Raw genomic sequence first — 14,618 nt, forward strand, 5'->3', positions numbered from 1 at the left:
TCATCTCATTTAGTCCAAGCCCCTCATTTTACTTGGGAGGTTACTGGAGCCCAGGGAGGGAGATGACTTGCCCAAGGTCACACCTAGGATCATAGGTCTAGAGCTGGAAGGAACCTCAGAGTCCATCCAGCCCATCCCAAACCCTTCATTTTTCAGAGGAGGAAGCTGAGGCCCAGCCAAGGGAAGTGACTTGCGCAGGCCCACACAGATAGTAAGTGGCAGATCCCGGATTCTAACCCAGGTCCTCTGACTCCAGATCCACCCCGACTTTCTTGGGTCAGAATTGTTAGGCAAATCCTGGAGCAGCCCACGAGCAAAGTAAGTCTGAAGTTACGAATGACAGAGGACTTATTGTCTTTGTTTTTCCTCTCCTCTTTTTATTTTTCTCTCCTTCGCGCTTTCTTAAGGCAGTACCGTAAATCTCTTCCCAAAATGTTCTCTTTGATTTACTTTTCCAATGTGCCTCTGAGTCGGCTACGCGGGTTCTTTCAAGTGAACCTTTTAAATAAGTGTGTCTTTTGAAACATTTTTCAGGCCTCGAATTTGGAGCTGCCTATGTTGGTGTCCTACAAGACTATTGGCAATGGTTACGTCTAAGATGAGACACTGGAAGAGGCTGCTGCAAAAAAATGTTATCATCTTAGGATGCTTGACGCGTGACAACTTGAACTCATGTCTGTTGGCACTTCTGGGGCCTAGGCGGAAGAAGGCTCTCTGAGAACCGAGTGACTTTGAATCCTTAAATGATAACACGATTATGTAAGCAGTCTTGTTCCTTTGAATTGTCCAGGGCCCAAACCCTCAAAAGTGTACGAAATGCATACCATCGAGATCAGCTAGAATTCGACTGTAGCTCAACATATATGTTAATACAAATGACAAAATGGGTGCTTCAAACAAACAAACAAAATCCTTAACTCAAGCAATGAGTTAAAGAACGTGGAATTTAAATGCTGTAATGTAGGATTCATGTATTGGGAATGAATGCATATTGCTGATGTTACTTTTTTGCCTGGCAAAAGAAAAAGCTTGTCTCGATCATTCATTTTTGTTTTTTTCCTGCTGAATGAGATAAATATTTAAGTCCTCAAACTCCTCCAAAAGTACTATATGAAAAGGTTGGAGTAAATGTTTTTCATCGTGAAATGTGTTGATTGTAAAATCCCCTCTGTGTATCGGGGGAGCTGTTAAGTGTTCTCTGTTTGCGCATATATGCCAAATCGTGTCCCGCTCTGACAAACTCGCTGGAAAAAATATATATGTCAAACACCTCTGTGGGGAGAAGGTTGGGAGCAGATGATTCTGCAGAAGAGAGAAACTTGGGCCTTGCCTCTTTATGTTCTGCTGATCAGACAGGCGCCTCTCTGAGTGGGTCATTAGATCTGAAAATTCTCCATCACAGTTCCATTTCACATCAGGTCTTTGAAAGTCATTTGGAAGCAAACAGAATCCAAGTCATTTCAATGGACGTGAGAGAGGAAGGTGGGCGAGAACTATATTTGCACAAAACCCCGATGTAATCATAGCATTGTATGTTTTATGTTGAGAAGGAAAACGCTTCTGATGTCGATTAGAACCTGCTGTCTAGGAATTAATGTCACACTACGATTTTGCTGCTCAGCCTGTGAGATTGTGATAGGGTCGCCATGAAAGTCTGCCTTTGTCCCTTCTCTCATCTGGCTCAAGTCATGGTAGACCTCAGTTCCACTGGCCCCCCATCAAAAGTTCATAGAAAATGTGAAAATAAATGAGAACTATATACACTTTGTTTTTGTTTTTAAACAACCAACCAACCAACCAAATATGTATATATGTAATATATATATTTTTATAAAGATAATTACATTTGATTTTTAAATTGAAACAGTCTTTTAGGAATATTTTCATGTCACTTTCCAATTCTGTTTGATTCGCCATCTGGCATACCTATTATTGCTTTGTAATGTCTTGTATCTTGATTTAAAAATCTGATTGGTGCAATTTCTAGTGATACATTTAACACGGTTTCTTCTATCCTTTTTTGTTGTCCATGTTTACATGGAGTCTTTTGTAAATGCTAGGACTGGTGCAATTTTGGTTATTGGACCCCATTCCAATCATGACTGATCATTTCCCCCTGTTTTCCTAGGTGCTCATTCATCAGTATTACATTTCTGTATTTTTTGTCAGGTATAGTGCCATGCCTACCTAAAATGTGCTACAAACAGAATCAGGAATGTAGAGACAGAGGGAAAATGGTGGTTCTTTGGGGTTTGATTTTGATCTTGTTGGGTTGGGTACCCCTTTTAAAGGGGTACGATGAAGAAGAGATCTGGAGTCAAGAGGACACCTGGGTTAGAATCTGAACTCTGCCACTTACTATCTGGGTGGTCTTGGGCAAGTCCTTCCCCTCTCTGATCCTGAGTTTACTTCTTCATGGAGTAACAGAACTGGATTAGATAGCCTCACACATCCTTTCTAGTTCAAGTCTACCTTCATATGAGCTGTGGACACTGAGTCTACATAACAGAAGGGAATGAGAGATTTCTTAGGAACAGAATTGTTCTAGATACTTATACCAGGGTGATAAAACCCCCAGAGTTAGAATGCATCTCTTATTTCTGGGGGCTTGAGCCCCATTCTGAAAGGTAAAGAAGAGAAAGTTGGAAGCCATGGTTTTGCCATAGATTATAGCCATGCGTTCATTCAAACAATATTCATGATGCGCGAGGCACATAGCATTTATCATGTTGTCTTGCAGCACACAGTTGAGGAATGGCAATGGATCTGCCATTGTATGTACCTGTTACAAGCATTTATCATTTCTTTTTTTTGCAGTTTTTATTATTGAGTCAAAAGATCCCAGCATAGGGTCACTGTTGAGGGGTAGTGGAACCCAAACCCCCCCCCCCCCCAACAAAATGGGAAGAAGGCTGTCCAGTACTGCAAGTAATAGTCTGCAGATCATTAACCATTCTATTTAGTGATGCTGGCAGGAAGGGAAAGGCATGATGGGATGTGTTACCCTGTGTTGGCATAAGTTGGAATGATCCGAAATAGAATTTCCATGTCAAGTTGTTCAGGATTGTTCTCCAGAGTAGGAAGATGGGTTACACTGAGCGCAGACCATGTGTTCCTTCAATACCAATTACATTCACACCAGCGAGATGTAAAACTGCAAAACTCCTCAAGGTGCTTAGCTGTGGAATACGCTGCTCCTGTGCCAGTAATGTATATTGATGTATAAGTCCTGTGCATTGTGCAACTTGCAAAGGTGGGACCCCAACATCGTGGGGGGTTTTCCACCCAAGCAATTTTATACATTCACAAGGTGGCTTTCTATAACAAAGATTGAATGTGAATGCTACTTTTTATGAATGCAAATCGTCTTTTTCATTACTGAAATTTTTCGTTTGATGTAATCAATAAACTTTGGTATGATCTCATTAACTTTTTGGCCTGGTTGTTTTTTAAAGATGCCAAGCTGGCAGTGGAATTGTCTGGGAACTTAATTAAGTTTCAGCTCTTTGGGAAGAGGGAATTAAGAATATTTCATTCCCCTGCAAGGTGCAACATTATAGCCCATATATAATGATGGTATTAATAAGGATAGCAACAACTACGTCATCCCCAACCCTGCTTTCCATTGGAGCCAGCCAACTGAAAATGAGCCTGCATTCTAATATGACTGTTTGATCACCACTCACTCAATCCAGTCATTTTATCCAACTCCATGAAGTTTTGCCACAAACTAAACAGAAAAGGATATTAGAAGGAGGGGGACTTGTGCGAGGATGATCTCTGTCTATATGCAGTCCACGGAACATGAAGAAGAGAGGGGTCAAACAACAGTAGCTCCCTATTACGTGTCTGTCTGTCTGTCTGTCTGTCTGTGCTTTGTTCACTTGCACAATCTCGTGACTATCAATAATAACAGACTTCAATGGCACTTTTAAGTTTTGCAAAGTGTTTTATATGCACACTCTCCTTTAACAAGGAAAACAACAGCTCACATTCAGATAGTGTTTTATGGTTTACAAAGAGTACTTAACAAGATACATGATCTCATTAATTCCCAATAATAAGACACTTAAATAGCACTTTAAGTTTTGCAAAATGTTTTCCATGCATGATCTTAGTTAGCAATGAAAATAATCATAGCTGATGTATAGCACTTTTAGGATTTGCCGGGAACACTTTATGTATATTATTTGCTTCTCACAAGAAGCCTGTGTGAGGTGGGTGCTAGTTTTATTGCCATTTTGTAGGGGAGGAAACTGAGGCTTGTAGAAATGAAGTCACCTCCCTGGAGTCACCCAGATAACGAGTCTGAGGCAGAATGTCAAAGCCCAAAGCTCTGTTTACCATTTACCATTACTTGGAAATATGTGCCTTTTTGTGGGACAGCTAAGTGGCTCAATGGAGAGAGAGCCAGGCCTAGAGACGGGAGGTTCTGGGTTCAAATCTGACCTCAGACATTTCCTAGCTGTGTGACCCTGGGCAAATCACTTCAGCCCCATTGCCTAACCCCTTAGCGCTCTTCTGCCTTGGAACCAATCAATGCACAGTATCGATTCTGAGATGGAAGGTGAGGGTTTGAAAAAAAGAAATATGTATCTATTGTTTCTTAGAAGTTATACTCCCCCATGTGACTTCAGTATCTATTATTGTGGATGTAGGTCCAAGATCAGAGCCATTAAAACTTCCCTGGGCTTGCAGTCATCACCCTGGCCCTGGCAATGAGCCCCTCACTTACAGGCAGAGAAAACAGTGTGGAGGTAAACACCACCTGGGTCAAGCTGAGCTTGTTCCAAGTCTATGCTTTGTCCAAGACCCTGTTTAAACTGAAACTCCCCCAGAAGAGAAAATTCTCAACCCTAACAGAGGATCCATCTGTGTAGAACAGCCCCTTGGCAGTGGCTGTCTCATTCCTAGATTTTGGGACATTTTTAGGCCCAGGAGAACTCTGGGAAACAGCTGCAGCTGTTTAGGGCCACTCTCCTAGAAGCTAAACACATCTCCAAAGAACCCCTCAGTATAACTCCTGTGCATATCAAGGGAATCCTTTAAACTTTGTAGCATGTCAACTGCTGGTTAATAGGGAGAGGGGGAGAAGTATGTGGTGAAACAATATGGAGCCATTAGATGATAGTGGGAGCCCAAAGGAGACAGCCTCAAGGGCTACTTCTGGAAGGAATTAGCTGTGAGACCCTGGGTGGATCACTTCGACTCTCTGGACCTCAGTTTCCCACCTAAAGAAAGAAGGTTGGACTACAGAAGCTCTGGGGTTCCAGCTCTGACAGTGTAAAATGACAGCATGATTGATAATATTAGCTTTTTAAAGTATTGTTAATTTTTATTTGAAGGCAGTATAGTTTGGTAGCTAGAGTACTACTGGCTTTTAAGTCAATGTCCTGGGTTCAAAGCTCACCTTTGCTATGAGCTACTTATGACCCACTTTAAGTTCTATAACAGAGCTGGTGAACCTTTCCCCAGTTTGAGTGCCCAGAGGGCAAATTCAAGTTGTCTGTGAGTCCCTGGATTACTAGAGAGAGTTGAGGGAGGAAGTGTTTGCTTTGGGTGGCTGGACAGAGGGGTGAGGCATGTAAAAATGCCCTCAAGCACTGGGAAGATGGGGAATGGAGCAGGGTCCCTAAGGTTACCTGGGCACATGTGCCACAGATTCACCAACAAGGTTATATAATATCTCTCTGCCTTGGACAGCGCCTTAGAGCTTATCAATTATCTCTGGCTGGGGTTTCTTATCCACGGTTACATGAATTTGATTTTTTCTTTTTGTTAGCCTGTATCTTCTATCAATACTGTGTATTGGTTCGAAGGCAGGAGAGTGGACAGGGATAGGCAGTGGGAGATAAGTGACTTGCCCAGAGTCACACAGCTAAGAAGTTTCTGAGACCAGATTGGAATCCAGGACCCCCGTCTCTAGGCCTGGCTCTTACTTCAATGAGCCATCCAGCTGCCCCCAACTTGATTTTTCAAAAGACATTTTGACAACTATTTCTATATAATTATTTTCCTTTTTAATCCTCTGTATTTTGTTGTATACATTTAAAAGCATTGCTCTGAGAAGGAGTCCATAGGCTTTGCCAGGGTGCCAAAGAGGAGTCCAAGGCAAAAAGGGCCTACCCTAGGTTGGCTAACCTTTTATTGTATACATTTATAAATGTTCTGAGAAAAAGTTCATAGACTTTACCAGGAGCCAAAGGGTTCTGCAGCAGACAACAGACTAAGAATCCTTACCTTAGCGTCTAAGGACAGTGATGGTGAACCTTTTAGAAATGGAGTGTTTGGCCCCACCCCCACCCTCCAGGCCATGTGATGTTCCCCTTCTCCCTACTTGCTGAGTAGGCCCCACCCCCTCTTATCCAACACTGGGGATGGAGAAAGTGCTCCCATTGGGCTATTGAGTAGAGGGCTAGGTGAAGTGAGGAATGTCCTCATTGAGTATAGAGAGGGGGAGGGGAGTGGCCTGAGCACTCTGCTCCCCTCCAGCTCTGCCACCTGTGAGCTGCCCACCTTACCCCCAGTGTGCTCCCATTGGCTGCTGGGTGGAGGGGCAGGGGATGTGAAAAAATGTCCTGAGGTACAGTGGAGAGGGGGAGGGGAGCAGCTCCACCTGAGTCCCTCTGCCTTTCTAGTAACAAACTTGGGGGTTGGGGGGACTCATATGCCAACAGAGAGCACTTTGTGCCATCTTTGGCACCTGTGCCATAGGTTTGTCGTTGCTAGGCTAAGAGTCATACCAATGGAGGGATTTCACATCCCGGGATTTCCTAAAGCTATTGAAGGAAAATATCTCACTTATTTCATACTTTGCTCCCAATTCTCAAAAAAACAAAACAAAACTCTGATGGATAACTAGATGCAGAGGTGACCCTAGATTCTGCCAATGGAGTATATGCTTTGGCAGATTACCAAGTTGGGCAGACTTTTGAGTACAGGCTTGTCAACTGGCTATGTGGCTCTGTCACCTAAACACCAACTTGCCTAAGCTCAGAGAGGCTTATCACCACAGGGCTGGGCATCAGGAGATAAATCTTCTCATCAAAAGGGTTCATGAAGATAGCTTATAAAGGGCATTGATAGGCTCTGAACCTAAATGAAGCCAATTTTGTTCTTAATAAACTCATGAGGCAAACTTGGAAGAGAGTCCATATAGTATCCATCAAGAGTCAAATAGTATCCATCAAGATCATAGAGCTAGAAAACACCTCAGACTCCAACTCCCTATTTTACAGATGAGAAAACTGAGGCACGGAGATCAAGCAATTTGCCAAAGGTCACACATAGCATCATAAGATCATGCGTTTAGAGCAAAAAAGATAACTGAGAGACAAGTCCCGAAACTGATTTTTTACATATGAGGAAACCGAGACCTAGGGAGGTTAAGCCTAGAGAAATTCAATTCCTGCCCCATCTCAAAATGTGTGTGTATTTAAATTGAGGCCCTTAAAAGAACTCACCAAGAAGAGAAGGGGGCTGGCTTCGTGGAGGGATATTCCAGATAGAGAAGGCTGAGGAGCCTTGGAAATTCTGGAGAGCAATAAGAAGAACCAAGAGGTGAAACCATTGCAGACAAGTTCATACTTTAGTTTCTCTGATGTGTAAAACTGCAATGACTTTGCTATCTTGTAAAGCAAATGAATGAATGAGGAAACTGAGGCATAGAGATGGGAAGAGATTTCCCAAGGCGGCCCAACTGGCACTTGAACTGAGATTGTTGGAGTCCCGGGACATGTTCAGGAGATTTTAAAATAAAGATCACATTCTTTTGGTTTTTACTATTTTTGAACACATCTTCTCCTCCCTCCCCTCTACAGTGAGCAGCCCTTGTAACAAAGAATAAAAAGCAGCAAGTGAAAAAAGTACGTGCCCTTTTCACTAGACCAAACGTCCCCTTGAACATGGATAAGTGAACAATTAAAGAGATTAGGAGGGATTGTGGGAAGATGGCATAATAAGATAGGAAATTACCCAGCTCCCAGATTCCCCTAGAAATACTTGAAAGTAATGCCTCAAAATGAAGTTGAAAGCAAATAATTAGAAGTCAGGGTAAAGCAGTGGTTAACTTGGAAAGAAAAGGTAAGAGGTACCAGGTAATACAAGGAAAGTTCGCTCTTCTGGGGTAGTTCTCTGGCCTGACTGAAGTATGAATACTTCTCTCCTCCTTCAACAGATAATAAGCCCAGGGGGTGATCGTGTCCTGAGACTGATCAGTGGAAGATGGGGAGTGAGGGAGCCCTCTGCTAATGCTGGACTCCAGAGAGAAGCTTGCTAACCAGATCTGGGGCTGTGGCCACTCACAGGAGAACAAAGTCCCTATGGTTTCAGGCAGAGGGTGAGTTGCCACTTCTAGGCTCCTGAGGGACTACAAGGGACAGGAGCATTTAATAAGACAGCAGCAGGATTGGGGGTCCTGTTCATGGCTCAGAGACCTAGAGGAGCCCTTAAGGGGATTCATAAGCCAAGATGTGACCCACAGGAGCAGTGACCACAACTGGCCTTGGATCACAGAACACAGGAAGAACCAAGAGGTCAAAGGCCCCCAGGTAGAAGTCAAAAAACAACTGAAAAACCTGAAGCCTGAGACATTATCCCCCACACCCAGAATCCAACTCTAATATAAAGTTAACAGTCAAGAAATGGGCCATTAAAAATGAACAAATAGATAGTTACTATTGTAAAAGAATAGATCAGGGTTCAAACTCGGAAGATAATCAAGTCAAAATGGCTACTTGCAAAGCTTCAAAGAAAAATGAAAAATGGTCATATGCTCAAAAAGAGTTCTTGGAAAAACCTAAAAGACTTTAAAAATCAGTTAAGAGAGGTTGAGGAAAAGCTGGGAAAGGTTTAGGAGAAAACATTCTAAGCAACTATAAAGGAACAATTTAGATACTGTTGAGCTATAGCCAGGATAACACACAATCTAGCAGCTTCTACATTAAAAGACCAAAGGGCATAGAACAGTGTTAGCTGAGACATGGCATGCATGCAGAGCCAGCATTCAGGGAGCTGCTCCACTCCCCCTCTTCCCAGCGCCGGAGGACATTTTTTGCATGCCCTGCCCCTCTGTCCAGCCACCCAAAGCAAGCACTTTCTCCCTCCAGTAATCTGGGGGTTCATGAACAGCTTGAATTTTCCCTCTGGGCATTTGAACTCTAAAAGGTTCATCATCAAGGGCTGATATTCCAAAGCCCAAAGGAGCTGAGTCTGTAATTCAAAATAACGTACCCAGTAAAGCTGAGTATAGTTCTGAAGAGGAAAAAAATATTGAATAAACTTAAAGGACTTTCAGATATTCTTGAGGAGAAGACCAGAACTGAAAAGAATAAAAAATCAAGAGAAACATCAGAAGGCAAACATGAAAGACTAATTATAAGTGATTTAATAAGGTTAAACTATTTAGTTCTTATATGGGAAAATGATATTTGTAACTCTTTTAAAATTTAGAATAGTTTTCCATTGTTACATAATTCATGATCCCTGCCCCTCCCCTACTCTTTCCTTCCCCTTCCTGGAGCTGACAAGCAGTTCCACTGGGTTATACGATTAACATTGTTCAAAACCCATTTCCATGTTATTCATATCTGCAGTAGAGTCATCTTTTAACATCAAAACCCTAATCATATCCCCATTGAACTACATGATCGATCCTATGTTTTTCTTTTGTTTCTGCTCCCACAGTTCTTCCTCTGGATGTAGATAACCTTCTTTCTCATAAGTTCCTCAGAATTGTCCTGGGTCACTGCATTGCTGCTGGTAGAGAAGTCCATTACATTTGATTGTACCACAGTGTATCCGTCTCTGTGTACAATGTTCTCCTGGTTCTGCTCTGATATTTGTAACTCTTAAGAATGCTATCATTACTATGGTAGTTTGAAAGAGTATCCATAGATAGGATGCTTGGGGTTCAGTTGATTATGATGATATGATCCTAAAAAATAAAATTGGGTGGGGAAGAGGTAAAATGGAGCAACTTATCTCATTCAAAAGAGGAGAGAATAGAAGAGCTGTTAAAGTGGAGTAGGGGAGGGCTGGTAGAACTAACACCTTATTTTCAACAGAACTTGGTTAAAGATGGAATCACATATACATCATTTTAAAAAAACCCTTACCTTGTCTTAGAATTGAGACTGAGTATCAGTTCCAAGGCAGAAGAGTGGCAAGAGCTAAGAGATTGGGTTTAAACAAGTTGCCCAGAATTACACAGCTAGGAAATGTCTGAGGAAAGATTTGAACACAGGACCTCTTGTCTCCAGGCTTAGTTCTATTCACTGAGCCAACTAATTGCCCCAACATATACCTCTAGTATCAAGGACAAGCCTGTCAAAAGGCCCAGACAAGTCAAAAAGGATGAGGACTTTGGAAGGGTTGCCAGCTGGATTTAGCATTTCAGAAGTTACTGATGGCCTTGGCTGAAATAGTTTTAGCTTAATCCTCTGTTGGATGACATAAGCCTTTTTTTTAACCCCCTACCTTCCATCTCAGAATCACTACTGTGTATTGGTTCCAAGACAGAAGAGTGGTAAGGGGTAGGCAGTAGGGGTTAGGTGACTTGCCCAGGGTCACATGGCTGGGAAGTGTCTGAGGCTAGATTGGAACCCAGGACCTTCTGTCTCCAGGCCTGACTCTCAATCAACTGAGCCACCTAGCTGCCCTTCATAAGCCTTTTAAAGTACCCACTAAGTGCAGGTACTGTGCTAAGTGCTTTTCTTTTGATCCTTACAACAGCCCTGTGAGGCTGGTGTTATTAATTAGTTCCATTTTATAGATGGGGAGACTGGCAGACAGAGGTAAAGTGACTTGTTCAGGCTCACACAGATAGGAAGTGCCTGAGACAAGATTTAAACAAAGATCTTCCTTACTCCAGGCCCAGAGCTCTATGCTCTGCAGCATCACCAGCTGGTTATTAATAATCATAATAATATCAATAACAATAACAACAACAATAAAAAATTAATAACAACAATAATGCAAGCATCTACATGGCTCCTTAAGGTTTGTAAATCACTTTTTCTAGGAACTGAAGAGTGACTATGAAAGGGAAGAAAGGGAATGAGAGTTTGAGGAAATAGCAGAGCAAATTGAATTTATTATTATCTTTTGTTTTCATATCACCTTTGTTTCTTTTCCTTTTCTTTTTTATGCCAGTCTTTCTATAAGATAACCACTTATGCTTCATTTTTTCCTGTTTAATTTCTTTTAAAAATTACATAAAATTTTTTTCATTCATCTAAAAATTCTAAATTCCAAAATTCTATTCCTCCTTCAGGGACTTCCCCCACTCAATGAGAAGGTATAATCACTATGGTACCTTATATGATATAAGATACACATACATGTGAAATCATATAAAACCTATATCCATATTAGCCATGTATCAATTTAATTTTTGAATATATCTCCTCCTTCTTCCCTACCCAGAAAGCTGTTCCTCCTAACAAAATATTAAAAAGAAAGAGAAAGTCAGTTTAGCAGAAGTCACCAGTATATTAAATGAGTCTCTCAATTTTTCACACACAATAGTCCTATACCTTGACAAAGAAGGGACAGAGTGGCATTTTATCATTTCTTCTCTGGTGCCAACTGTAAAAGTTAAAATTAATGTGCAATAATAAAACTAATATATTTTAAGGGATCTATTAAATATCATTAGAAATCAAGGAATAAAGAGGATACAAAATAAAAAGCATGTTCCCATGGCTAAATCAGTCATTTCAAAATCCCCACCTTAACGCCACCACCATACTCGCTGCATGCCAAAGAAAGAGGAAGTACGTAATGACAGGAAATCAGGGGGCTCCTGTGAAATGTAGGTTTTTTTAGAGTAACAGATTTTCAATAATACATTTCCCCCTGAGATCTGTGGAAGACTAGTCTCTCCAATGGATCTTGTAAACATAACTAACTTTGAAATTACAATAATTTGGGAATAAAAGGAAAAGAGAACAAAACCAATGATTGCTAGGCACATTGACAAAAAGCCAATTAGGGGGCAGTCCCCTTCAGCATAAGACTATACATACAAAAACAAATGCATTCAACCCCACACAGTTCAAATCACCACATCCCAAAGTTCACTCTGGATCTTCTGGTGCAGCGTGTGGTCTGTGGAGGCATCTTCATGGTGCCTTCTCCAAACAGTTCACTTTCTGGATTCAGAGAGGTAGCGTGTTTCTTACCTAAAATTACTCTCAAAAAGAATTTAAACTTTTCAATTTAGAATAATAATAATTATACATACCCCCCTGAAGAGGGTGATTGAAAAACACAGGGATCACTTAGGGATGCATGGCTGAGTTATGAGGTATATGAATCGATTGGCAAGAGAAAGAAAAAATATATTTAAAAAAATCCAAATAAAAGAGAAAAGATAACTTCTGGATAAAATATAGACTATCAAAGTCTTATGTGTAAAAATTTTAAGTAAAGGAAAATACCTATAACAGGTCCTTGAATCAGGGCCCAATTAAAGTGATTTCTATCACACAAGACTGTAGGATAAAATGTAGTAATATTTCACTTACCCATTTGCAGCCAAGACTACAGGAAGTTGCCATACTATAAGAGAGAAAAGGGGCTAGATTATAGGAATAAATGGGAGCCAGGACAGAGCCAGAATAATCTATGTCATGTATCTTATATCGAGTGTGTGGTACAAGGAAAACCTACATTTAACACAAGTTAAACAGCCACAACTTTGAGTCTCACACATGATTAAGTCCTTGTGCTCTTTGCGCAGAATGTCATCAATCCATGTAGGATTGGTTTGGTCTCTTTAACATTGTGCTCTTTTGGCACTATGCAAGTAGCTTTGTGCTTCTTTGGCACTGTGCAATGACTTTCTTTGTATTTCCTTCTGGAATCAGACAGAATCATTAAGCAAAGTCCCATAATTTTTTTTCCAAGCCAAAAAGAAATAGGTTTATTTTTTTAAACATTATTTTATTTGGTCATTTCTAAACATTATTCATTGGAAACAAAAATCATTTTCTTTTCCTCCCCCTCCCATAAATTTTTTAAAAATAACCAATGGCATCATTTTTATAGTCTAAAGCTTTTTTGGGTATGCATTGACATTAGGGCAAATGTATTTTAAACTTATTACTGCAAAATCAAAAAAGTTAAATAAAAATCTTCTCAATACTGTTGGCATGTGCTTCAAATACAAAAGGAGCGAAAAAAAATTAAAATACTGAAATAGTATATTGCACATGCAAGCAAAAAGAATAATAAAAGAGTTTTAAAATAAAAAATATATAGTTAGTTTATAATCATTGACACACTGTGTCAGTTAACGAAGGATAGAGTACAAAGGTTTCTCACCCAAAATGAGATCCATTTCCTTTTTCAAACCTGATCATGATCCCCTGTGAGTGCAAAGCAATATGTATCTTAAAGTAACAGTTTTTATAAAGAACAATAGTACAGCATGTAATGCACATTCAAGAAGAATCAAAATCCCCAAATTATAATAGCCCATTTAATGACAATAGCAAACAAACCCACTATCATATTTTACATGAATCTGCTGTATGACATTTAAAGAAAAAAATCTTAGAAGCTAATGGATACTTCTCACAAGTTTTTCAGGTGTAGCAATGTTTCAACCCTGATTGAGATATTTTTTTTTAAATCTATTACAGGGGCAGCTGGGTAGCTCAGTGGATTGAGAGTCAGGCCTAGAGATGGGAGGTCCTAGGTTCAAATCTGGCCTCAGACACTTACCAGCTGTGTGACCCTGGGCAAGTCACTTAACCCCATTGCCTTACCCTTACCACTCTTCTGCTTTGGAATCCAAAACATAGTATTGATTCCAAGACAGATGGTAAGGGTTTTTTAAATCTTTTACTGCCATCATTACAAAAATGTGGCAGAGGAGTCTAGAATAAACCAAACCTCTGTACTGTTGCTATTGGGTGACCATTGTGTGTTCACAGGGCTTTCAATTCCATTTTCATTTCTTTCCATTTTCACTCATGTGGTCATCGTTTCCTTGGTTCTACTCACTTTGCTCTGATTCAAATCATGTGTGTTTCCCCTGCTTCTCTGAATTCATCCTAGTCCGGATAATGATCATCTTTCACATACACGTGCCGCAATCCTTTTAGCCATTATACAATCAATGGCACTTTCTTTGTTTCCAGTTTCCAAGAACTGTCTGTTCTGTCTTTGCCTTCTCTCAGGTATATATGCCTAGCAGGGGGCTCTCTCTGGACCAGAGGGTATGGTTATTGGAATCCCTTTTTTTAGCATAATTACAAATTGTTCTCTGAAATGCTAGACCAATTCACAACACCAACAGTGTATTTATTACCACATCTATGTCTATTCCCATCTGTTGCCATCTTTGACCTTTTTCTGGGTGTGTGGTTAATCACTGTTGATTTGATTTGCACTTCCCTCTTAGTGATTTGGAATAGCATTTCATGTGAGTTTAATCATTTGCAGTTGATCTTTTGAGAACTTTTTGTTCACACGCTTTGCGTAATATCCAATGAGGAACAGCTCTTGGATTTACACATAGGTGTTAGTTGTTCAGTCTCTTGGTTAGCAGGCCCTATTTTGCCCAAACAACAGCTTCCCTTTTTATTTTAGCCTCGTGGCTTTTATCACTT

The 14,618-nt window shown here is 40.6% G+C and overlaps 1 protein-coding gene across 2 annotated transcripts in view; it reads left to right on the forward strand.

Annotated features, from left to right (window-relative positions):
• Positions 1 to 3,429, forward strand: part of ATP11C (ATPase phospholipid transporting 11C) — a 244,675-nt gene extending 241,246 nt beyond the window's left edge. The window contains exons 29-30 of one of the 2 annotated variants that reach the window (XR_008914630.1): positions 157 to 318; positions 535 to 3,429. Coding sequence is in view for 1 of the 2 variants with exons in the window: in XM_056809272.1 (XP_056665250.1) it covers positions 535 to 597 (63 nt within the window). In the remaining variant the exon portion in view is untranslated. The remainder of the gene's footprint in view (positions 1 to 156; positions 319 to 534) is intronic. The other variant, XM_056809272.1, reaches the window with a different exon arrangement.
• Positions 3,430 to 14,618: the final 11,189 nt, after the last annotated feature.

This window comes from Monodelphis domestica, chromosome X (genome assembly GCF_027887165.1).
Source record: "Monodelphis domestica isolate mMonDom1 chromosome X, mMonDom1.pri, whole genome shotgun sequence".
NCBI lineage: Eukaryota > Metazoa > Chordata > Mammalia > Didelphimorphia > Didelphidae > Monodelphis > Monodelphis domestica.